The 26,232-nt window shown below is 51.0% G+C and overlaps 2 protein-coding genes across 2 annotated transcripts in view; both read right to left on the bottom strand.

Annotated features, from left to right (window-relative positions):
- The window catches only part of LOC115408965 (tripartite motif-containing protein 16-like), a 232,283-nt gene that overhangs the window by 115,911 nt on the left and 90,140 nt on the right, over positions 1–26,232 (bottom strand). The window lies entirely within an intron of this gene.
- LOC115409853 (collagen alpha-1(I) chain-like) lies at positions 92–6,628 on the bottom strand (the record flags this gene model as incomplete). The annotated part of the gene is made up of 2 exons (XM_030121137.1): positions 92–1,015; positions 4,367–6,628. Coding segments are annotated over 2 exons (3,186 nt in total), but the record flags the coding sequence as incomplete, so codon positions are not given.

Below are 26,232 nucleotides of genomic sequence, written 5' to 3'. Positions count from 1 at the left end.
GAACCCAGCTGCTCTCTCCACTGCTCCTCTTCAGTGAGCTGTCTGAACTGTTCCTCTTTTCTTCTCCTGAGGCGGGACGGCCGACGTGGTCTCAGAGGCCTTCCCAGAGGGAGGCGGTCCACGCCGGACTCCCCCGGATGAGAACTGCTCTCGCTGACATGGAAACAGCAGAAACCCTGAGGCTGAGCTCCGGTCTGGATCCCATCAACAAGCTCCTCAGCAGGTCCTCCTGGAACCCTGAGAAGACCAGCTGGCCAGGGCCTGGAGACCCTGGAGACCCTGGAGACCCTGGAGACCCTGGAGGCCCTGGAGGCCCTGGAGGTCCTGGAGACCCTGGAGGCCCTGGAGACCCTGGAGACCCTGGAGGTCCTGGAGGCCCTGGAGACCCTGGAGATCCTGGAGATCCTGGAGGTCCTGGAGACCCTGGAGATCCTGGAGACCCTGGAGACCCTGGAGGTCCTGGAGACCCTGGAGACCCTGGAGACCCTGGAGACCCTGGAGACCCTGGAGACCCTGGAGGTCCTGGAGACCCTGGAGACCCTGGAGGTCCTGGAGGTCCTGGAGACCCTGGAGACCCTGGAGGTCCTGGAGGCCCTGGAGGTCCTGGAGACCCTGGAGACCCTGGAGGTCCTGGAGACCCTGGAGACCCTGGAGACCCTGGAGGTCCTGGAGGCCCTGGAGGTCCTGGAGACCCTGGAGACCCTGGAGGTCCTGGAGACCCTGGAGACCCTGGAGGCCCTGGAGGTCCTGGAGACCCTGGAGGTCCTGGAGGCCCTGGAGACCCTGGAGATCCTGGAGATCCTGGAGGTCCTGGAGACCCTGGAGGTCCTGGAGACCCTGGAGACCCTGGAGACCCTGGAGACCCTGGAGGTCCTGGAGACCCTGGAGATCCTGGAGATCCTGGAGGTCCTGGAGACCCTGGAGGTCCTGGAGGTCCTGGAGGTCCTGGAGGTCCTGGAGGTCCTGGAGACCCTGGAGACCCTGGAGGTCCTGGAGGCCCTGGAGGCCCTGGAGGTCCTGGAGATCCTGGAGGTCCTGGAGACCCTGGAGACCCTGGAGGTCCTGGAGACCCTGGAGGTCCTGGAGATCTACAATCCGGCATGTTGACATGTTTCAGTATGTTCATTAATGTGCACTCTCCTATTCAAATAAACAAATAAAAATTAAATCAAATTAAAAAAAATTTACTCTGAAACAGATTACACTGGACCAAGACACCGTTGAATTCACACAAAACGATCCATATCTCCTGTTTAAGCACAGCGGAGAGTCACAGCCTGCTGCAGCCGACATGCAGCAGCTCAGCGCCGGGTCGCCTTGTTAAGCCGTCCGGTCCCCAGATGTCCGAAATCGTTGGAAAAAAAATTCAGATAAGCTTGATGTGAAAAGACTGACTCCATATCAACATTCTAAACAGCTAAATTCTCGCCTAAAACACCGTTAAAACTACGTTCTGTTAAACAATAACGCTAATATTTCAGAGTTTTTTTACTCACCTCTGTGTGTTTACACCTCCGGCATGTCTTGCGAAATGCATTCTGGGTAATTTCGCTTCTCAAGTCTGCACAAGTCTGGTCCGATGCAGACTCGGTAAAGTGGGCGGAGTTAGTCATATCCGGGTATTTTATGTGAACTTGGTGAGATGCGAACTTTGAATTGGAACAGTACTTGGTCTCTGACTGATGACGTTTCACGAGTCCGTGAGTTCACAAGAACAGACAAGTACGCATATTGAGAAATGGCCACTGTCTCTTTCCTCCACTTCCTTATCGATCACTTTCGAATTTATATCATAACTGTCCTCACTCATAGGGGATTGACTTTGACAGTACATTGTAACTGACCTCATGTTAAAAGTCATAATGGGTGTGTGTGTGTTTTTCAGGAGAGCTGCTGATGAAGTGAATGAAACTCATCCAGACTGCGTACCTGTCATTACATCTCAACACACGGAGGAGAAAGCTGCGGAAAGATTCCAACGGAGAAGGAGACAACTGCTGCACCTGCACCTCACACACCTGATGTGTATCAAGCTCCACAACAGAACGACATTGTGGAGAATGAGCAGTGTGTCCGTTGTAAACATATGAATGGTGAAATTAGGTCCATGGTGAGATGAACCGCTTTTGTTTATCTGGATTATATGTGACCAACTTCTGTTTTTTTGTAAATAAAGTTGATGGCTAACAGTCTTCCTCTGTTTAATTCTAGTATTTATCCTGAACATTTCATAATGTCCAGGACAGGTAAATCTCCTCAGCTGTTACTGCTCATATGGTGACAAAACCCAGCCTCTGCTCTAATAAGCTAATAATGCTGCGGTGAAATTAAATGCTGTAGTTCAGTAGCTATTTATGAAACTTCATTTTAATGGGAAATCTTCTGTGAGACTGTGCCATTTACCCATGCAATAATGTCAGACCATTCCTTGTTTCAAAGTCTTTTCTGTTTATTACCAACCTTCTTGTGTAGTGCAACGACACTGTTAAAGTTAGTTACAGTTAAAATAAGGTGCAGAAGTCTTTGTGCAAACAAATATCACTGCAACTATATAAAGTTAGATTGTGCATAAACAAATAACACTGCAAATAAAATGAAGGAAAACAATGTGCACCTTGCAGTCCACCGGAGTCCACACAACGAAGTCACAAAACTTGGCAGCTGTCACAAAGATCTGAGTCTGTCTGGCTGTAGTGTTTCTGTGTCTTCTTCAAGACAAAATGCCGTCACTGAAGTCCAGACTGAAGTTTGTGCCCTGACAACCTATAGCGCCGTGCTGCTGCAATGTTTTGTTTTTTTTTTGTTTTCCCTGCGATGCTTTGATGGACGTTTCACTTCCAAGGCAGCCTTTTCCACAGCAGGAATGGTAAGCGAGCCCAACCGGGTTCTGACGGGGTTCAACTTGTCTCGGTACGGTACCTCGTCTTTCTGTTTCGGGCCATTTTTCCTCGTGTTTACTTCTGTCAGGTCATGTTTGGTCGTCTGACTGCTGCTCTCCGGGCCATTCGGCGTCTCTGTTAAGCTCACATATCCCGGTCCCTGCCGCTGCTTCCAGGTTGGGAATGAGACAGACGTCATCCCTTCGTTCTTTTTTTTACTGGAGCGATTGTGAGAATGACTGTGGCAGTTAATGACACAGCACGGCTGCACCATGTTTGTATTTGTAGAAACCCGCCAAATAAAATTAAAACAGCAACACGAGCGCAGCGTCTTGCCTGTAGCTGGCGTAAACAGACGTTACAGCATACCGCCCGCATTGACCACAATGCATTGCGGTTTTTTCCACTGCTGACGTCATCCTTTCAAGCCCTATAGGACGTTTTTGGGGGACAGATGCTCTGCAGGTGAGGACATCAGGAGGGGGGGGACGTGACCCTGCGGCTGGGGTCTCTGGGATGTTTCGCTGCTTTCTGATTGGACGTGAGATTCCCATGAGCTGGAGTTTCCCAGGACGTTCCCACTCTGACCTTTTCAGACCATGATGAGGCGTTGCGACGTGAAGTGTTCAGTGGAACTGTCTGAAAGCAGCGCAGGACCTGTGGTCCTGGACTCTGATGGACAGACAAGGTCCAAACAGTGACTGTTCTGAGCTGAACAGATGAATGGATCGTCATGTCTGGAGACAAGTGCAGCATGGGACGTTTGATCATCAGCTGGTCTGGAAGACGGGTCCAGACTGGTTCCCGGCTCTCTCCTCAGCAGCCTCCAGCCAGTTCAGAGCAACAAGAACAGCTGCTGAACAGCGTCGTATCAATAACCAGCCTGTCAGGTCATGATGGCTCCTCCTCTGTTCTCTCTCTCTCTCTCCTGTCTTCTTCTCTCTCCAGGAGACGCCTGCTGGCAGGAGAGCTCGCTGCAGCCGAGTGTTTTCTGGCTCCGTCCACCAGAGGAGACCTGCTGAGTGCTGCTGATGGAACTGAGCCGATCTGCCAGAGAGGCTGGAGCCGGTTCAGGAGGATGAGGGTCCCGACGTGACCACACCTCCTGATTCTCTTCCAGTCTGCACTCAGGTTAGCATCTGATAGCCCAGTATGAACCCATCAACACATGGTGACTGTAGACCTGGCCTGCAGAGGGCCTCTGACTCCGTCCTCAGCAGGGAGTCCTTCAGGAAGTTCCAGCTGAAAGTGACGTCCTGTCGGCTCCCGTCGGAGGACTTCAGCTCCAGTGAAGCTGCTGGGATCTGACCATGAACCCAGCTGCTCTCTCCACTGCTCCTCTTCAGTGAGCTGTCTGAACTGTTCCTCTTTTCTTCTCCTGAGGCGGGACGGCCGATGTGGTCTCAGAGGCCTTCCCAGAGGGAGGCGGTCCACGCCGGACTCCCCCGGATGAGAACTGCTCTCTCTGACATGGAAACAGCAGAAACCCTGAGGCTGAGCTCCGGTCTGGATCCCATCAACAAGCTCCTCAGCAGGTCCTCCTGGAACCCTGAGAAGACCAGCTGGCCAGGGCCTGGAGGTCCTGGAGACCCTGGAGGTCCTGGAGGCCCTGGAGGTCCTGGAGGCCCTGGAGGCCCTGGAGGCCCTGGAGGCCCTGGAGGCCCTGGAGGTCCTGGAGACCCTGGAGATCCTGGAGGTCCTGGAGACCCTGGAGACCCTGGAGACCCTGGAGACCCTGGAGGTCCTGGAGGTCCTGGAGGTCCTGGAGACCCTGGAGACCCTGGAGGTCCTGGAGGTCCTGGAGGTCCTGGAGGTCCTGGAGGTCCTGGAGGTCCTGGAGGTCCTGGAGACCCTGGAGATCCTGGAGGTCCTGGAGACCCTGGAGACCCTGGAGACCCTGGAGACCCTGGAGGTCCTGGAGGTCCTGGAGGTCCTGGAGACCCTGGAGACCCTGGAGGTCCTGGAGGTCCTGGAGGTCCTGGAGGCCCTGGAGACCCTGGAGGTCCTGGAGGTCCTGGAGGTCCTGGAGGTCCTGGAGGCCCTGGAGACCCTGGAGACCCTGGAGGCCCTGGAGGTCCTGGAGGCCCTGGAGACCCTGGAGGTCCTGGAGGTCCTGGAGGTCCTGGAGACCCTGGAGACCCTGGAGGTCCTGGAGACCCTGGAGACCCTGGAGGTCCTGGAGACCCTGGAGACCCTGGAGGTCCTGGAGGTCCTGGAGACCCTGGAGACCCTGGAGGTCCTGGAGACCCTGGAGGTCCTTGAGACCCTGGAGGTCCTGGAGACCCTGGAGGTCCTGGAGGCCCTGGAGGTCCTGGAGGTCCTGGAGGTCCTGGAGGCCCTGGAGACCCTGGAGACCCTGGAGGCCCTGGAGGTCCTGGAGGCCCTGGAGGTCCTGGAGGTCCTGGAGGTCCTGGAGGTCCTTGAGACCCTGGAGGTCCTTGAGACCCTGGAGGTCCTGGAGACCCTGGAGGTCCTGGAGGTCCTGGAGGTCCTGGAGACCCTGGAGGTCCTGGAGGTCCTGGAGGTCCTGGAGACCCTGGAGGTCCTGGAGGCCCTGGAGGTCCTGGAGACCCTGGAGGTCCTGGAGGTCCTGGAGGTCCTGGAGGTCCTGGAGGTCCTGGAGACCCTGGAGGTCCTGGAGGTCCTGGAGGTCCTGGAGGTCCTGGAGGTCCTGGAGACCCTGGAGGTCCTGGAGGCCCTGGAGGTCCTGGAGACCCTGGAGACCCTGGAGGTCCTGGAGGTCCTGGAGGTCCTGGAGGTCCTGGAGGTCCTGGAGGTCCTTGAGACCCTGGAGGTCCTTGAGACCCTGGAGGTCCTGGAGACCCTGGAGGTCCTGGAGGCCCTGGAGGTCCTGGAGGTCCTGGAGGTCCTGGAGGCCCTGGAGACCCTGGAGACCCTGGAGGCCCTGGAGGTCCTGGAGGCCCTGGAGGTCCTGGAGGTCCTGGAGGTCCTGGAGGTCCTTGAGACCCTGGAGGTCCTTGAGACCCTGGAGGTCCTGGAGACCCTGGAGGTCCTGGAGGTCCTGGAGGTCCTGGAGACCCTGGAGGTCCTGGAGGTCCTTGAGACCCTGGAGGTCCTTGAGACCCTGGAGGTCCTGGAGACCCTGGAGGTCCTGGAGGTCCTGGAGGTCCTGGAGACCCTGGAGGTCCTGGAGGCCCTGGAGGTCCTGGAGGCCCTGGAGGTCCTGGAGGTCCTGGAGGTCCTGGAGACCCTGGAGGTCCTGGAGGTCCTGGAGGTCCTGGAGGTCCTGGAGGTCCTGGAGGTCCTGGAGACCCTGGAGGTCCTGGAGGCCCTGGAGGTCCTGGAGACCCTGGAGGTCCTGGAGGCCCTGGAGGTCCTGGAGACCCTGGAGGTCCTGGAGGTCCTGGAGGCCCTGGAGACCCTGGAGACCCTGGAGGCCCTGGAGGTCCTGGAGGCCCTGGAGGTCCTGGAGGTCCTGGAGGTCCTGGAGGCCCTGGAGGTCCTGGAGGCCCTGGAGGTCCTGGAGGTCCTGGAGGCCCTGGAGACCCTGGAGACCCTGGAGGTCCTGGAGGTCCTGGAGGTCCTGGAGGTCCTGGAGGTCCTGGAGACCCTGGAGGTCCTGGAGGCCCTGGAGACCCTGGAGACCCTGGAGGCCCTGGAGGTCCTGGAGGCCCTGGAGGTCCTGGAGGTCCTGGAGGTCCTGGAGGCCCTGGAGGTCCTGGAGGCCCTGGAGGTCCTGGAGGTCCTGGAGGCCCTGGAGACCCTGGAGGTCCTGGAGGTCCTGGAGGCCCTGGAGGTCCTCTCCAGACCAGCAGCTCTGCTCCAGGCCAGCAGGCAGTGAGAGGCGTCTGCAGAGAGTCTGCTTCTAGTGTGTGTAGCTGTGTTCACGTGGAACTAACAAACACTTGATGGTGTGTGTGTCTGATACACTACTGATACAGACGTCTGGTGTGTTTGTAACACACAGGGGTGTGTTCTGTGTGTATACTGCACACACAGTGTGTTCTGCCTTCCTGTCTGTTCTGTTCTGGTCTGAATGAAGTGAGTCTCTGACAGGACTTCATGTTCCGTTCATTCAACATATTTGATTCATTTTAAAGCTGCTGTAGGCAGGATTCAGCATCTCCGCCATCTTGCTCAGGGTTACCTCAGCAAGATGGCGATTTGAAACCCAGCACAGCCAATCCTGTCCTGTTTTCTCTGACATCACGCCCTTACGCAAGTTAAGCCCCTCCCACAAGAACATGCGACGAACGCCCCTCGACCAATCACGGTTAGAGCCTCAGGGGCTCTTCTGATTGGTCAAAGATACGTGGAGCTGTGGAGATTCCTTTTCAGCTCAGAACAGAGACAGATGGAAACGCTGCGCCCTCGCGGTAGAGCAGTTATGCTGCACTCCTAAAGGATTATCAATGGATAATCTAACATTTAATCCAAAGAAAACACAGAGAAATTAGCATTGACTAGCAAAATCCTGCCTACAGCAGCTTTAAGTGTTAAATCAAAGTATTATTGTGTTAAAACTGCATTTAGCAGCTTCAGAGTAAAGGATAAAGTAGCTGATAAATGGTAACAAGTCAGAACAGTGTTGATTTGTCACTGAAAACAACAAAAAACACAACTCTTGTGGTGGAACAGCAACACAGCCATCCTGTGGGTGGAAGATTCCAGGTGCAAATCCTGGCAAGAGTGTGTGACTTGTTGTCTTTTTTTTTTTTAATCATAGAGGATTATCAATAATATTAATAATATTAATGGATTAATACAGCAATACATATTTAGCAGAACAACAGCAGAGGAATAAGTTCTTCTTTCTGGGCCACAGCATCTGATGATGGATGACTTCATGCTGAATTTTCTACTTTTTTCTCCCCATTTCTCTTTCCCCCCGCTTCCCCTTTTTCCTTTTTTTCTTTCCCCCACCGTAGCAGACCCTTTTGCCCCATCCTGAGCTGAATGGACAAGGCGTCTGACTTCTGATCAGAAGGATGAGAGTTCAAGTCCCTTCATGGTTCAAAGGAACTGTGGAAGTTTCTCAGCAGGACGAGAGTTAATGACCAGACTGGAGGTTGTGCTCACATCCAGCCCAGACGGATGACTGCAGACACACCTCAGTGCACGTCACATGCACTGTGCTCTCAGGACCTGATGCTGCCTATGAGCAAGGCTTTTCTCCAGGACTTTGACGGTGACTGGACTCTATCAGACGTCTTTTTCAGCAGGACTCAATGAGCAGCTTCATCAACTGAGACCAGCAAGAACTCAGCGTTTGATGCTCTTTATGAAAGAACATTTCATTACGGCTGGCGCCACCAACAGGACACCTGGAGAATAAACACAAACTAACCAACAGAAAAACTGGATGAAGGAACACAGCTGGAAATGAAGCTGGAGTTTCACACCTCACTGCTTCACTGGTCCTCCTCCTCCTCCTCCTCCTCTTCTTCCTCCTCCTTCCAGCATGAAGCCACGCCCCCATAAATACTACCATGTGGACATGATGAGTGGAGGAGGAGCAGGTTTGATGGAGTGTGTTTAGAGAAGGCTGGAAGCTGTATCTTCACTTCTCCATCTGTCAGCACATCATCACTTCTCTCAGCACTGAATCCAGGAAGGGGGCTGCACATCTTCCATCTGAAGAGGATCAGCCTTCAGGACAGAGAGCTGAGGAGGCAGCTGCATCTTCCTGAGAGGAAGTTGTGCCGTGCTGCTTTGGGAGAACACCAAACACTGCTGTTCAGGGATCAGGATCTCTGCTTTTGTTCCAGACACAGGAGAAGCTTCAAAAAGCACATTCCACCACCTGGTCAGGCTCTACAGGACCAAACATGTGGGCTGCACTAAGAAGCTCTGCCACTCTTCAGTCACAGTGGCTGCTGCTGGAAGAAGCTCCTCTCAGCTCCAACTCATTCAAAGCTCCCTGAGATCTCCCATGAAGCCAGAACGTCTCCGTGGACTTTCCATCAGGAGCAGCAGTCATGTGGTCTCAGAGCAGTGACCATATGATGATGGAGGAGAGGACTCTGCTGCAGAAAGACCAGGAGAGTCAGGCTGCAGCAGCTGATGTGAGGCTGATGAGGGGCTGCAGTGCTGAAAAGCTCCAGTAGAGGGCTCTGTAGACCCTCTGTTGTTACACAGTTCTTCCTTTGTTGTCACTGCTGCTTCAGATCTGATTCTGTGTCATTAAAGGAGTGATATTATGCTATTTTTCACTCACGTCATATAGGTCACAGACACCTAAAAACATAGTATATAAGTTTATTTGCCCCAAATTCGTCCTCTGTTCGGAGTTTGAGGGTCTAAAAAGTGGCTCTGAGGAGCCTTCTTCAGAACAGCCTGTTTTTGACAGCCTATTTTCCGTGATGAACTTGAACGCATCTGGCCACGCCCACCTCGTAAATTCACTGTTGTTAAGAAAGCAACTAACAGGAAGTTACACCGGAAGTTTCAAAATAAAACACAATGCACGACCTCACGGACGTAAACTTTTTCCTATATGTTGTTATTCCGCCGCCTCGGGAGGAGAGAATCAGCTGAACAGGGTCCAGACAGCAGCAAACGCGGAAATTACCGTTTTTATATAGAATGAACCAAACAAAAGTAACTGTTGGATAAAGAAAAGCTCTCATTTGAGATCAAAACATAAACCATGTACTCATTCTTGCTGGAAGTCTATAAATTACAGATCAATGTAGCTGGACGAGCAGAGCGACCCCTGCCCCGCGTGCAGTGCGCCTCTGCTGGGCTCCGGAGCATTGCAGCGTCCCGGCGAGGAGAGGAGCGGCCCAGCGGCCGGGCGTGAGCCGTGCGTCTCCGCCAGCTTCGGGACCAGCCTCCGTGGAGCAGCTCCGGGCCGTTTACCCAATCGGCCCCAACTCGGGCCTGGAAGTCAGACGCCCGGGCGCCGTCACAGCCGCGGCCGACTCAGAGTGCCTCTCTGCTGGGCAGAGGAGCTCCGCTACGTTCCCATCTGAGCTAATTGTGGCTAAGTTAGCGAGAACTGTCAGCTCGTCAGCTGACCCGCCTGAAGACGGTGGAGGAGCTGACTTTATGAAAACACTGGCGATGGATGAGAAAACACAGCCGAAATGAGCGACCTGTCCGGAGGCCAGCCAAAGGCTGGATTCTCTTCCGGGGGGGGGAGTGGTGTTCCTCTTCCTGACGTCAGAAAGAGGAAGATTTCAGAACCGAGTGTTTGAGTGTATATTTTCTTAAAAGTGGAGTGCACAATTGAGGGAGGAGACTGAATTTTTCTCTTCTGGGGGATCATACAGAGGCTCTGGGAGGCAACATGACTGTAAAGACTCCTTTTTAAAGTGAATTTTGCATAATATGACTCCGTTAATTTAACCCTGATGTTACAAATAATGAGGCTGACTCACATTATTCAGCTCAGATTTTTATTGTTTGGTTTAATCATGTCTCAGAGTCAGACAGCAGCAGCACCGCGGCCCGGTCTCCTCCCCACAGCGGGGACGGTCCCACCGAGACACCCAGCACCGGACCCGGTGCCCAACCCGGACTGAGCAGGACCCGAGACTCAATCCAAGAGGGCGGCGCGTGCCATCAGCTGCCGGTGCTGCTTAGATTAAAGAAAATTTATGGAAATCTTGTTAAAATGTTTGCCTAAACGTCCTCTGTCTGTATTTAATCTCCCTTTAGTTCATATTATTTTCCAGGCTGCTGGCATCACATCACTGATTAAATAAATAATTTTGCTAAACTTTAGAGTTTATTTACATTTCAGTCGCAGTTCTTCAGGTCCTGTCTCCTCAGTCCAGACCCAGTGGAGGCTCTACTGGTTTACACATCAGGTCCTCTCGTGGCACCGGTGCATCTAAAGTAACTCTATTGGCCAGTGCAATATTGTGTAAAACTGCCAAAATAAAGCCACACTTTTTCGGGGCTGAACAGCAGCGTCTCCCCCGCTGTGTCTGAAGCTGCTCTGCAGCAGCGTGTTCGTCTTTTCACACTGTTAATACTGCCTCCTCTCCATGGCAGGATGGACCAGCGGAGTTATTGAACATTAAAAATCCTTTACACAAGGGGGAATTTTATGAGTTACCTTCGGTCTCTGGAACTATCAGTCCGCAGTTAATAAGACAGAATTCATCAGTTGTCTGATGACACTCTCAGACATTCAGGTCCTAGCCCTGACTGAGACATGGATCCTCCCAGAAAACTCAGCTACACCAGCTGCACTCTCTGCATCCGCTGCGTTAAGCCACACCCCTCGCTCTACTGTCCGAGGAGGCGGTGCTGGCATTCTCATTCCGGACAACTGGTCCTTCTCCTCACTGCGCCCGTCCAACAAGAACACAGAGTTTGAATATCATGCTTTAACGGTCACTACTCCCATCAAAGCATATATTCTGGTTGTGTACCGCCCACCAGGGGGTAATCTGGATGGCTTTGTCTCTGAAATGGACATGTTACTCTCTGACATCCCTGATGATGGCACACCACTGGTTGTCATGGAGACATGAACATTCACGTTGACAAACCTCAGGCTCAGGACTTTTTAGCACTGATGGCTTCCTTTGCACTTGTACTGGCTCCATCTCCTCCACCCACAAAGCTGGCAAAATCCTTGACTTGGTGCTGACTCGTAACTGCTCCATAGAGAACTGACAGTTACTCCACTACACCTATCTGACCATTTCTTGGTAAAATTTGCGGCTGCCTTTCTGCCATTGCAGACACCGACACAGATGGTCTCCTTCCAGAAACCTGAAGTCCCTCACAGCAGCTCAGCTGTCTGAGGAGGTGAGCTCTGTCCTGCTGGACTACTCTCACTTCTCATCGCTTCCTGTTAATGAGGCTACAGAAACACTCTGTTCCTCTCTGTTCCTCTTTGGACAAACTCTGCCTCCGGGTGTCCAAACCAGCCAAGAAGAAACAACCAAGTCCATGGCTCTGTGAAGTTCTGAGAGAACAAAGAGCTGGACTCAGGGCAGCAGAAACAAAGTGGCCTAAATCCCAAGAACCGCTGATTTGTCCTCATACAAACAGAAACTTGCTTCCTTTACCTCCTGCTTGCAGTCTGCAAAGAAAGCTTTTTATCAGAACAAGATCTGTGCAGCTTCTGATTCCAGAAAACTTTCTATGGCGTTCAACTCCCTGCTTTCTCCTCCAGCTGCTCAGCCGTCCACTGAGCTGACTCCTGACATGTTTGCCTTCTGAAAAGGCACTGAAAAGGTGGCTGCAATCAGCAACCAGTTCTCTGAGCCTGACCAGCCCAGTCAGCTCAAACCCACCACTGCTCCTTCTCTCTGCTCGTTTGCTCCTCTGAGTGAGGATGAGGTCTCCAGACTTCCTCTGAGCTCAAAACTGACAACATGTCCTCTCGATCCAACACCCACCAGCATCCTGCAGACCATCTTGCCCATAATCAAACCTGCAGTCACGCACATTGTCAATTCCTCCCTGGAAACCAGCATTTTTCCTGTTACTTTTAAACAAGCCCGCGTCACCCCACTACTAAAAAAGCCTCATCTCAACCCAGCCCAGGCTGAAGACTACAGGCCAGTCTCACTTCTACCATTCCTTTCAAAAATCCTGGAGCGCTCAGTATTTAACGAAGTCTCTGAACACCTGCGGAACAACAACCTACTGGACCCTTTTCAGTCAGGCTTCAGATGCGACCACTCCACCGAGACTGCTCTCCTTTCAGTCACAGAATCTCTGCGGCTGGCAAGAGCTGCTGGTCAGACTTCTGCCTGTGTCCTCTCTTCACTGTGAACGGGAGCCAGCAGCGCCCTCTGGTGGAGCAAGAAAGAACTTCAACCATCAAGCAGCCACATCCTGCAGATGGTTACCATGGAAGTGTTCCAGCTGTCGTCATGTCAGATGATGGTGAGGATCATATTGTTCTTGTTGTTTCTTCTTTAGAGATGCAGGAACGTGGATCCAGAGCCACACAGAGCAGAACACATGGAGCACAAGCTGCACACTGACCAGAGGGAGGAACTGCTCATGTCTGGGGCGACCCTTGACCTTTCACTGATGGCTTTTCTAGTCAGACCGTCAGCCGCTCTACCATGCCAGTGAAAAACAGCTGGACCACATATCAGGAGTTTTACAGGAAGCTTCAGCCTTTCAGAGCATCAGTACATCTGACACACCGGGGAAAAGAGTTTCACTCTCTGGAAATGGAGACAGACACAAGTGAAGCAGAGAGAGAGATTTGATTTTGATTTTTAAAACACTTTTATTTGCACAGTTTACAGTGATCCAGTGTGTGTCAGACTATTAAAACCATTCATGCTTTCAAATTAAAAAATGTGCAAAATGAAGTTGATTGTTGTCCATACAGCACAGAACGTCCTTAAAACACCAGACCTCTTTAAAAGCATTTAAATCTTTGTTTTGTTTAAAAAACCGATATTCAAGCCAGAGTCTGGATTTGACGTTGACCTGCCACACTTCTTTGACGTCCTGTCCTTCTCTGCCCTCAACCTTGTTCCTCCTGCTGACATAAATCGCCATCTTGGCTTCTCCTGAGATAAAATTGAGGAGCTGCCACTTGTTTTTTTCTTTTTTTCTGTAGCCAGCTCCCATGATAAAAGCTCTCTCAGTAAAAGCAACACTAAAAAGACTAAAAACCGCCGTTAAAAGAGTGAAGAAGCTTGTGAGCCTCTTACACTCAGTAAAAACGTGGTAGACAGTCTCTCTCTGATGGCAGAAGGGGCATGTGTTTAAAACAGCAGGGTTGAGGACAGAGATAAAAGCATTGGAGGCGATGGCACCGTGTAAAATCCTCCACTGGAGGTCTCCAGTCCGTTTTCTTAAGGGGGGCTTATATAAAATCCTCCACTGTGGGCCGGGTCCAGGTCCAGCCTGTCCCAGTCTCTGTGACCACACAGTGGGGGGTCTGTTGCTCAGTCCACCCTTGTGGATGCTCTTCACACAGTTCCTGTAAAATATTTTTTTGTCTGCCTTGTGTAAGGATAGTCTCTCAGGCTGTGTGGTCTTCAGGAGGGGGCCGGACAGATCCCCCAGCTCCAGGCTCAGCAGGACCTCGGGGAAGGGGTCGTCAGCATCCGGGGAGAGTTCTCCTTGGCTGTATCTCCTCAGCAGGCTCCTGTCTCTGGGCATCAGTGCACTCCTCCACTTCACCAGGAGCCCCTGGGACACCCGGATGGACTGCATCCCCAGCAGCGAGCCCAGAGCTTGGGCGTCGCTCAGGTCCGGCCCCACAGCATCCACAAGCTGACCCACGGTGAGGGTCCCAGACTGGATCAGCCTTCCGGTCAGGCCGGGGGTCGAGGCTCCGCTGATGTCCAGTCTGGATCCGTGGATCAGGGGTTCTTTCAACAGCCAGTGCAGAGAGTCGGCTTTCAGGCACCTTCTGCGTGAAAACAAGGCCCAGCATTTAAATAAACTCTGGTAAAACGGAGGCAGCCCCTTGAGGTTTAGAAATTTGGGATCAGTCAAAAACAGAACATTATCCAACCCCAACTTATTGGCACGCCTCAGGATGCAGCTGGCCACGCCTCTCCACACCAGATCCGCCGGTCCTGCGAGGTACCTCTGCAGGAACTGGAGTCTAAAAGTGACGGTCCGGCTGGCCAAGTGGACCAGGCCCTGGCCCCCCTCCTCTCTGTCTAAAAACAGCACCCCCTGTGGCACCCAGTGCAGACCATCCCAGAAGAAATCGATCATTTTCCTTTGAATTTGAGCCAGGAGACCTGGAGGAGGGTCTGCACTGGTGAGTCGATGCCACAGCTGGGATGCAACCAGATTATTTAAAACCAAGACTCTGCCCCGAAGTGACATTTTCGGGAGGAGCCACCTCCACTTGGAGAGCTTAGCCTCCACCTTTTCCAGGACGGTCTCCCAGTTCTTCTGAACAAAATGTTCCTTTCCAACATAAATGCCCAGATATTTGAGGCCTTCCCTCCTCCATGTTAAATTTTGGGGAAGAACTGGGAGACCGCCATGCCACCTGCCGACAGCAAGGGCCTCACTCTTCCCCCAGTTGACCCTTGCTGCGGATGCCACATTAAAATCTTTAATAATATTAACTAAAATATCTACGTCCCCTTGATTCCTTATAAAAACGATAAGATCGTCTGCATAGGCTGATAAAATCATGCTTTCACTAAAACCCGGTAAAAGCAGACCCTGCAGACTGGAACGTAGCTTAGAGAGGAGGTTCTCCAGGGAGAGAACATAGAGCATCCCAGACAGAGCACAGCCCTGCCTGACACCTCTACACACCCTAAAAGGAGCACACAGACTGCCGTTGATCTTCAGCACACTCTCAATGTCCCTGTACAGCACCTGGATCTTAGCTATGAAACCAGTGCTGAACCCAGAACTTTCCATGACCCTCCAAAGGAAGCTGTGTTCGACTCGGTCAAAAGCCTTTTCCTGGTCTACTGAAATCAGACCAGCATCGATGTCCAAAGAACTAGAGACTTCCAAAACGTCCCGAATCAGGTGGACGTTGTCCACCATGGACCTGCCGGGGACACAGTAGGTCTGATCCCGGTGGATGACCTGCTCCATAGCCCTCCCCAGCCTGGAGGCCAAGACCTTGGACAGGAGTTTGTAATCCACACAGAGCAGGACCCGGGAGGCCAGGTCCTGATGTCCTGCAGGTTCCCCTTCTTGGGGAGCAGAGTGAGGACTGCTCTCCTGCAGGACACTGGCAAGGAACCAGAGGCCAGACACTCGTTGTGGACGTCCAGGACATCCCTACCCAGGATGTCCCAGAACGCCTTGTAGAACTCGGCGGTGAGCCCATCGATCCCAGGAGACCTGCCCGTTGGCATCGCCTGCAGCGCTGCCAACGGGCAGGTCTCCTGGGATCGATGGCTCCTGCATGTCCAGGCAGGCCTCCAGTTCTGTGTTGGTCTCCTCAGAGACCCGAGGCAGTCCCCTCAGGAACCCCTCCAGGAGCTCCAGTCCCCTCAGGAACCCCTCCAGGAGCTCCTGCTCCTCCGTGAACTCACTCCCGTACAGGGAGGAGTAGAAGCCCACCGCCGTCCTCCGTATCTGGCATGGTTCGGTGATCTCCTCCCCCGTGTCTGAGAGCAGTGCGTGGATCACTCTCCCCTGTCCGGCCTTTTTCTCCAGGCTAAAGAAGAAGCTAGAGGGAGCATCCATCCCTGTGATGGTCTGGTACCGGGACCGAACCAGTGCGCCCTGCACTTTAACGTTCAGCAGGTCGGCTAAAGCCATTTTTTTTCCTTTTGAGGTTTTCAAAATTACCTCGATTTCCTGTGGACTCACTTAAATGTTCCAGTTCCACTATCTCGGTCTCTAGATCCTTCATAGATCTGGTGATATCACTTGTGACATTGAGGGTGTGCTGCTGACACAGGAGTCTGATCTGCGTCTTACCGTGGTCCCACCACTGCCTAAGACTGCTAAAATCTCCCTTCCTCTGTCTAAAACCCTCCCAAAAAACATTAAAGCCTCCCTACAACTTCTATCAAAGGTTAAAACAGAGTTAAAATGCCAGTAAGCCTCCCTGGCCTCACATCCCTGATAAAAATACTGCTTAAAAGTAGACAATGATCAGTAAAACCAACCGGTAAAATATCACACCTCCTAAAAACATTAAAATGATGCTTAAAACAATAAATAGGATCCAGCCTGGCTGAGGAGACCCTGCTCTCTCTACAGTGGGACCAGGTGTCCTGCCGACAGTCAGGATGATCCTTCTCCAGACGTCCACAACGCCCTGAGAGTGGACCAGCTGCTTCAAGACGTGCTGAGAGGCTGGATGAGGCTCTGCATGGTCCAGATCTAAAGTCGCGTCTTCCGTGCAGTTAAAATCCCCCCCCACAAACAAATAGTCCTCCGACCCACACCCACTGACCACCTCAGTCAGTTTGAGGAAAAACTGCTTCCTCTCTGCACCGGCTGTTGGAGCATAAATGTTAATAAATACAAGTTTAAAATGGTGGAACTGAGCTTTGACTAAAAGCAGCCTCCCCTGTACACAATGCTGGACCTCCAGGGAGTCGGGGTTAAAAGCCCTGGAGAGGAGGAGGCCCACTCCTCCACTGAGAGGAGTGAGGTGGCTGAAGATGGCCTCCCCCCTCCATTCCCTCCTCCATTCAGCCTCAATGTTAAAATCACTATGAGTTTCCTGAAGGAACAGGACGTCGATCTTCTTCAGTGTGGCTGTCTCATAAACTGACTGTCTCTTTCTCAGATCTCTGCTCCATTTATGTTTAAAACACCCAGCTTAAAAACATCCATGGTAAATGAGATGTCTAAAACCAGGATAAGAACAAATAAATTAATTAAAAACCACCTGGCTGCCACCTTCATCATTTAGTTGTTTTTTTGCTTTTGGCACCAGTTTTTTCAGCCTATAACATTCCTGGTCAGTGAGGCCGGACTCATGTTTATTCCTCATGTGTACCCTGGCTGAGAAAATAAAACCATTTAGATCCGGGAAATGATCCCCCAGTCTTCACCCTGTGCTGATTTTTGGTCTGGTGTAAAAACATTTTAAGTTTGTCTGCGCTGTATGAAGACCTGTTTTTCTGTGAACTGTTAAAAGAAATATCGCTGCTGTCTGACACACACTCACTGTCACTGTCTGACACTCGCCCCTCCACACAGCTTTTCTTTGCTTCTGCATTCTTACCCTCTTTCTTTCTTTTACCTGGTTTAATTCTGTCCATTCTATCTGCCTCCATCTCCTCCTCCTCCACCTGTTCAGCCCATGAGGCGCTCCTGCCTGCCTCTCCTTCCTCCTCCACCACTTTCCCTCCCTGCTCCTTTTCCAGCTGCTCCTCCATCACTGTCTCCCCCTGATCCCGCTCCACCTGTCCCTCCACCTCACCTTGCTTCTCCTCCCCTCCCTCACCCGCTTTTTTTTCTTGTTTTTTCTCTTTTTTCCCCTCCACCTCCGCAGTGTTATTTACAGTAGTGTCAGTGTCCCTCCACCCGGCAGACTCGCTCTCCTCTCCCCTGCCGCCACCCGCAGCTTCACCCGGTGTATTTACACTCCTCCCCCCGTGCTCGGTGCTCTCCTGTGGGGCCACGACAGATCGCCTCCTCGGGAAGGTCCGAGGAGCCGCAGTCGGCCGCTCGGACTGAGCCGGGGCCGCCGCGTCCCCCGGGAGCCCGGAGCGCGGAGCCGCCGCCGGGGGGGGGGGGACTCCCCAGGCGTTGGCCCGCGGCGCCGGGGCCGGGGTGGCCGCGGCGGCAGCGCCGGGCTCCGCGGAATCCGGTCCCGCCAGGCCCGCCTCCGCCGAGCCAGACTCAGCAGAGCCGGACTCCGGAGAGCCAGATCCTGCTGAACCAGATGGAGCAGACGTGGCCGGGCAGGCCCTGATGGTGTGTCCCTCCTGTCCACAGCTGGACAGGCCCTGATGGTGTGTCCCTCCTGTCCACAGCTGGACAGGCCCTGATGGTGTGTCCCTCCTGTCCACAGCTGGACAGGCCCTGATGGTGTGTCCCTCCTGTCCACAGCCGAAGCACTTCATGCCAGCTGAGCTCGCGAAAACAACATAATCATAATCATTTACTCTCACGCGGAACCTGAGGTTCAGCTCCTCGCTCCGGTTATTGAGGATCATAAATACGTGTCTCCTGTGGCACACGGCGTTCTTCAGCAGCTGAGACTTACATCCAGCAGGATGTCCTTCACCGAGGACACCACCTTTCCAAATCTGGACAGCTCGCGGATCAGAAGCTCATCTGGCACGAAGGGAGGGACGTTGGACAGGACGACCCGGACAGCAGGCTGAGACAGCGGCTGGACCGGGACCAACCTGTCCGCGACGGTAATGCCCGACTCCACCACAGCGTTAGCCTGCTCCACCCGGTCCAGGAAGATCACCACAGCGTTAGCCTGCTCCACCTGGTCCAGGAAGATCACCACGGCGCTGTTCATCCTCGCGACCGACCTAACATTGTCGTAGCCCACTTTCTCCCCCACAGCCAGGGCCACGTCCTCCACGCTGCAGGGGGCGGGGCCACCACCCGGACCCCGTGTTTGCGGGTGAGCTGCCTGAGGTTGGTCATGGCTGCAGCCAGACCCCCAAACAGACCGCAAAACCCACCAAGAACCCAAATAAACAATATAAACTAATAAATGTGCTCTGTGATTAATAAACTACAGTGAATGTGAACATTAACAACTTAAACAAACAGAAAAAACAAGCTGAACGCCACACAACACACACATCGCTCTCACACACTCCAGCCACCGCCCACTCCCAGCATGCACCGAGAGAGAGAGAGAGAGAGAGAGAGAGTTCCAATGCTTCCACAGTGACTGACATGTTGATGTGTTGATACATGCTGTAATGCTGTAATGAGTGTGTGTTTCTCTGGGAGGCTGAGAGCCACTTCCTGTGACAGTCCAGGAAGAAAGACCAGCTCCAGGAAGGAAGCTGCTGGTTAGTGCTGCCAGGCATGCTGGGAGAGGGAGAGGTGTTGAGTCTGGGCTCAGGGAACACACTCGTCCATATCTGGAGTCTGGAACACACTGCAGGCTCACAGCTTCTGATGCAGGAAAACCAGAACTCTGAGGAACACGGACGGCCTGGCCAATCCCTGCACAGCATTCATGTTGTCATAGAAACCTGATTCATCCTGACCGTTTCCCATCATTTCCATATTACTGATTGTAATAGATTACTGGAGGTGGTGTTTCATTCCTCCTTCTTGTTGACTGTGTTTTATTGGCTCTTCTTTAGTTTCCTGCTGCCAGGCTCACACACTGCTTGGAGCAGATGCTGCCTGGAACTGATGCTACACACACCACAGTCCTTGCTGACTGGTTTCTTTCTGTTTCTGGTACCAGGCAGAGGCCTCCCTGACCAGCTGGCTCTGGAAGGATGCCCAAAGCAGCTGCTGCAGAACTGGAGCCCCACGCTGCAGAAGCTGCAGACTGCTCTCAACAGGAAGTGGCTCCTCTTTAAGGCCGGTCTGGCTGTTTGGCAGGAAGCCGTTTCCTCACAGGAGCAGCAGGCGGCTGCAGCGTTCAGACATTTCTGAAGCCTTTGACAGTGTTCAGCTATCAGCCGGAGCATTTCCAGAATGCACTGAATGACCGTCCAGACATTCCAGGGAGGCGCTGGTAAAACCCCTGTCTCCACCAGCAGCTCCTCCAGAGATGTTTCAGTTCTTCAGTCTGTTGCTTTGCTGCTGCAGAGTTCTGTTGTGTTCAGAGGTTCAGTTTAGTTCAGATCAAGAAGACTTGAATGTGTCGTGTGTGTTTAAAGCTCTTTTTCTCCACATGTGGAGTTCATAGTTCTTATTTCAGCCTCTCATCAGCAGCAGTGGATGGACGGGGGGGTCAAGGTTCAGACTCACATTACTGGACATGATTCCTGTTATATTCACACAGGACGACCCCAGTTGCTGCAGTTTAAGGTCTAAATCCAACGATTCCAGACATTTGATGAAGCTTTTCAACCAGAGCAGTTTTTCAGAGCCTCCTTTCTGGTGAGAGATTATTTTCAGACTTTGGTCCAGGAGCTCTCTGATTCTTCCTTCTCTAAACAGAAACACTGCTCATCCAGGTTCCCATGGCTGATGTTCAAAAAGCTTTCTGGAGTTAAAAACCAGACGGACTCAGGTAAGAATTAACAGGAAGATTTATTTTCTGATTCCTCTTTGAGAGAAATGATGAGAAAAGCCCTCAGCCGAGGTGTTGAGGCTTCTGTTTTCCACTTCACTCTCTCCAACACTAACAAACCAACACACTCTTGTTTCTCCTCCGTTGTTTCAGAAACATGTTTGGTGTTGAATGAGCAGCTCCAGCTGTGTTTCTTGCTGCAGTCTGACTGTCAGACGCTCAGGAGGAGGAGCTGTGGAGGAGTGGGCTCCTTCTAAAGGAATCTCTCTGTTCAGGAGTGGATGGATCAGCTGACCTCAGCTTTACTATGAGGAAGCATCAGGAACATGAGATGGAGTTCTGTCTGCTTCACGGTGTTCTTCCACAGCACTCTGAGACCACCAGTTCACGCTGCTGACATGAGACGACCATCAGAAAGACCCTGGATCTGTTCTCAAGCACAGATACAGAGAACCGACGTCGACCCACCTCAGATTATGTCATCATCATCCAGAACAAGGGAACTGAGGCCAGAATGCAGTGAAAACACAGACTGGCTCTGGATCTGCATCCTCTCAGAGTCCTGCTGGCTCCTGTCAGGATTCTCTGTTAGGAGTATTGAAGCTGCAGCTTCTGCTCTGGTTTGAAGAGGATTCCATGGTGACATGAGAACAGTCCTACAAGAACAACCTGCAGAGCTGCACTGAGTTCCTCCACTGACCACAGAGGATGAGGCTACCGTCCCCTGAGGGCTGGATTCAGAAACAACACATGAGATTTACTGATTTCTTTACACTTCCATTGATTAAGACATTGAGCAGGAACAGGGCGCCTCCTGCTGGTCATTTTGTAACTACTTTCAAGAAGTCAGGCGTGGAAAAAATGCAGTTTAGAGTCCAGTGCTAATTTTGTCAACAAAAACTTAAACTAAAACTATTCGTTGACGACTCTTTATTCCGTGATTAATTTGTGACGAGAACATAAATTTAACAAGTAATGGCAACAAAAACTGAAACTAAATCTCTGAACATCATGAACTGAGGAGTAAAAATGTGAGGAAAAAGCTGCCGCTGGCCGCCGGACCAGCTGGGTTAGAACCATCCTCACGCCGGGCTCACCGGCTCCGGTCCGGCTCCGGGAGACGCAGCACCGCAGACTGTCACTCAGTGCTGTTTGTTGTTGTGCTGCTCTCCTTCTTCTTCTTCTTCTTCTTCTGTGATGTTTTACGGCAGCTTGCATCCCGTTGGTTGCATTACCGCCACCTGCTGGTCATTATGATTGGAGATTTTTTCCTGCAGGCTGTCATTTGTTGTAAGAATTTACAGAAAGAATCTCAAGTTTATGTATTTAATTTTTTTTCCAACAAGCCTTAGATTTTCATATTTATGACACAAGAGTTATATGATACATTCTAAACCTAAATATCTAAACATAATTGAACATATGCTTACAGTGGAGTTTTTACAACCGTGAGAAATATCCTGTTGCACTTCTGCTGCTGTGGTTTTATGTTGTGTTGTTTTTATGTGTATGTTGATGGAGCACTTTGCCCAAGACAAAATTCCTACTGGGACAATAAAGTTATCTATCTATCTATCTATCTATCTATTTAATTTACTACAGTACAACAAAACTGTCAAACTTCATCAAGACTAAAATTAAGACTAAAACTAAAACTAATTTCCACAGACTAAATTTTAACTTTTTAGTTTTAGTTTAGTTTAGAAGAAAAACTAAAAAACTAAAATGTGACTTTAACTAAATCAAGTCTTTGGTGAGAGACTAAAACTAAACTGAAATGAAAATTCATGTCAAAATGAACACTGTTAGAGTCCAACAGTTGGAGCAAAGAGCAGGAAGCCCAGAGTGGTGGTGGTGATTCAGCTACCAGGAGATATTTACAGTCCTGACAGGAGCTGGAGCAGTAAAGACAGACCTTTACTCTGAAGAGTGGTGCAAACAGGAGCCAATCAGAAGAGACAAGTGTTAAGCCCCGCCCACCTGTCAAAAAGGGAATAATGAGGGGAAAACCCGTTTTGTCAGTCAGAACAAAAAACCAAAAAAAACAGTTGAATTCTCTTTTTTTTCCCCAAAAAAAGAAAAAAACGAGACAATGACCAGTTTTATGCAGTCTGATAACGTCAATTTAACATAAAATCAAACTAACAAAGGTACCTTGTCCAGGGCAACGTCAGCCAATAAAAATGTCAAAAGAAAAGTAAACACCTGCTTGAAAAGCTCTAATATCAGATATTTAGGGTGACCATTGTCCTCTTTTCCCCGGACATGTCCTCTCTTTACGTCCTGTCCGGGGCGTCCGGGCGGGTTTTTTTAATTCAAGGAAATGTCCGGGGTTCATGTTTCTCACAGCACGTGAACGTAAACTGACCAGCGCTTTGCACACAGCACTATGAGACTTTGTTACACGACGTTACCGAGAGGCGTCTGGTGAGCCGATCTGCGCCCGCGCGCACTCACACACACACACACACACACACACACAATCAAGATTAGAGTAATTCTGCTGAGGAAAGACAAAAACGAAGGATGCATGGTTTGAAAACTTATTACCTCTATCCCAGAACATTTTGATCCATGTGAATCTCTCCAAACCTTAGTGACCTGTTTCACATCAACAACAGCTTTTTTTTTTCCCACATCAACCACAGCTTTTTTTTTCCCCACATCAACCACAGCGAATAAGCTCTTCACATTTAGGTATAAAATGATCTATTTCTACACACTACATCTAGATTGAGTTTTTTGAGTTTTGAGGCTTTATTGCTGTCAGTCATACAGTGTGCATCTTTAATTTTTTGGTTCCCTCAAATTAATACTACTGACATATGACGTGTTTCCACCTACCCCACTCTACTAGACTCGACTCTGCCCCGCTGTACTTGACTCGGTTTTGTGGTGTCTCCACTGGCCTTGTTTGTCTCCATGGATACTGTTCTCAGTGGGCGGGGAAATCAGATGGTAAACATTCCGCCCCTCAGCAGACATAAACAAGCTGAACGAAGGACATAGGCCGTCATGTTTCTTTCTGCTGTTTTGGCGCTTTTCATTGTAAGAAGAGAGTCATAAAATGTTACAAACAGTGAGAAATAATGTGAAAGAAAAGTAGGGAAGAGTCTGGGAGGCCCTGCAGCGGAATCAAGCTGAAGATGAGATGTTAAGAGCTGTGAGGAGATGACTGCTCAGGGTGAGTTACCAATCTGTAACTGCAGTTATTAAGACAAGTTTGTGATTTAAATTGTTTTATTTGCGTTATTCTAGCGATCAGGTCACAATATGCAAACAGTCCTTAAAGCAACACAGTCAGTGATTAACATTAGATTCAGTAATTAAAGTGCATTTCTGTTCTGTACTTTTGTCGGCAGCTCAGAGGAGTTTTAAGGGAACATATTTTTCAGTCACGTCATATAGGTCTCAGAAGCCCAAAAACATAGCATTTAAGTTTGTTCACCCCAAATTCATCCTTTGTTCGGAGTTTCAGTGGTCTAAAAAGTGGCTCTGAGGAGCCCTCCTCATTTCATGCATTTCTGTGGGATCAGTTTGGAAAACACAGAGGTGAGGTGAGGTAACCCTAATCGGGATTCCCCCAGAGGATGAAAACAACGCATTGAGTTAGAGACAGAAAACTTCAGATTATATCTTGGGAATGCCGCCCCATCCCCCGTGTGAAATATCAGCCCTCTGGGACCCCCCCCCCCGGGTTGTGCCGAGACCAAAGGTCAAAGGTCATAGGTCAACCTCAACAGGACTCTGCCACACTTTCGGCGAGGGAGATGAAACGCTAGATCCTGCATGGGGGCTGCCAGGACATCCACTGTGTGAATTTTCAGCTCTCTAGAAGATTTTACTGAAAAAATCCATCAGTTTCCACTTGCACAGTGAGAGGCCCGAACTGCAGCCTGATAGACAGGAGAATGCCTCAACGCTTTGAGCTAGGGAGCTGAAAATCTAGATCCTGAATGAGGGCTGCCAGGACATCCATTGTGTGTATCAGCCCTCTGGGACCCTCCTAACCCCAAAGGTCAAAGGTCAACGTGGCGAGAATTCCCTCAACGCTTTGAGCTAGAGACATGAAACTTAAGATTATGCCTCGGGAATGCCACCCCATCCCCTTTGTGAAATCTCAGTCCTCCAGCCCCACCGGAAGCCTTTCTAGGGAGCTGGAAGGAGCAGATTTCAAAAACACCTTAACGGAGTATATTTTGTGCGCCGTTTTTGAAATACTCCGCCAAACGAGCTCAAAACAGCATGAAATCACCCTCTCCACACCGCGCTCATGTGTGCCGGCTGTGGTGGTTACAGCTCAAACGGAAGTACCCATAAAAAGCAAATTTCGATATTTTGCGTTTTCACGTTTTTATTTTCTAAAAAAAAATGGTGATAGGTGGGGGGCTGAAACCTTCAGGGATTCCTTGTTGTCCCATCACACATCTATGGTGCGATTTTCAGCCCTCCGGGACATGTAGAAATATGCAAATGAGGCAAATGTTAGCATTTTGTGGCTAAAAAAGAAGCTAATTTAGCTGTTTCCATTAATAGCTCCCAAACAGTGATAGCTAGCTGGCTCAAACCTTCACACCTGGTCTGTGGAGACCTTACACATCCGTGGGCATTGGTCAGCCCCACCCACCTTGTAGAAATACTGCACAAAGTGGGCGTGAGCTGTGATTAGCTGTTCGCTGCTAATCCCAACTTCCAGCTTGAATAACTCCTAAACGGTTGAGGCTTGGGAGATGGGGGTTGGATGTGTGTGTCCCTGAGGGGGTCCCTGACATCTCTGTGAGAGGCAATCCCCCTAGCACCTGAGGAACATGTGCAGTTAATGGATTTAGCCGTTAGCTGCCGTTACCGACTTCGGCGGTGAATAACTCTGAAAGGGGCGGGGCTAGGGAGATGGGGGTGCAATATGTGTCTCCCGGGGTGGGGGGTCCTTGACACCTGTGTGCGATCTCATCCCTCTAGCACCTGCGGACCGTTGCCCTTTGACCTACGCCGCACGTTTCATTGAATAGCTCTGAAAGTGGCGGTGAATAACTCTGAAAGGGACTTGGATGAGGCTTCAAGATGTGTCTCCTGCCCAAAGGGTCCCACCACAGCTTGCACACACAAATGGGGTGTAGAGACAGTGATTCCCTTCTGCTTTGAGCTATCTTGGTGCAGTATTTTAAAAGTTATGAGCAAAAGATGCTCCGTTAAGCAATTTTTGGAATTTCCCGTGAGAACGGACTCAGAAGACCCCCCGAAAGGGATCCACTGGGGCTAGACGGCAGCAATTTGACAGAGGGAATATGGACACATGTAAAACTAACAAAATGTGAATTTCACCTTCCTAGGTGAAAGTGTGGAGGAGTTTTGATGAGGTTGACCTTTGACCTGTGGCCTTAGCATCATTCCAGTGTGTCCCAGAGGGCTGAAATTACACAAAGAGGATGTACCAGTAGCCATGAAACATAATCTAGAGCTCCAAGCGTGGAAGAGTTTCCCTGTAATAAGAGTACAGAATGGGAAAGCAAATTCACAAGTGGAAACAACTGAACTTTTTCAGAAAAAAAAACATCAGAAGGAGCTGAAATTTCAGATGTAGTAGTAGCTCTGAAACATAATCTAGAGTTTGAAGATCCCAGACGGAGGTGTTCCCCCTTTTTTCACAGCTCGATGCCTTGACCTCTGTCTGAGGACCCCGTTTCAGCGTCCTTCAACCTGCCGTAATTCGGCAACGGAAGCCCAGAGGAAAGGCAGGGTCAACGGTGTTGTGCAGGGCAGGAGGGGCTCTACCGGGCGGTGTGGAAACTCGGTCTTGGGTCGGGACCCCCCAGGCCCAAAAAAGGGGGGCGTGAG

This window comes from Salarias fasciatus, chromosome 22, assembly GCF_902148845.1.
Source record: "Salarias fasciatus chromosome 22, fSalaFa1.1, whole genome shotgun sequence".
Classification (NCBI taxonomy): domain Eukaryota; kingdom Metazoa; phylum Chordata; class Actinopteri; order Blenniiformes; family Blenniidae; genus Salarias; species Salarias fasciatus.
Note: the sequence above shows the minus strand (reverse complement) of the source record. Positions and strands in the feature narration are given on the sequence as shown.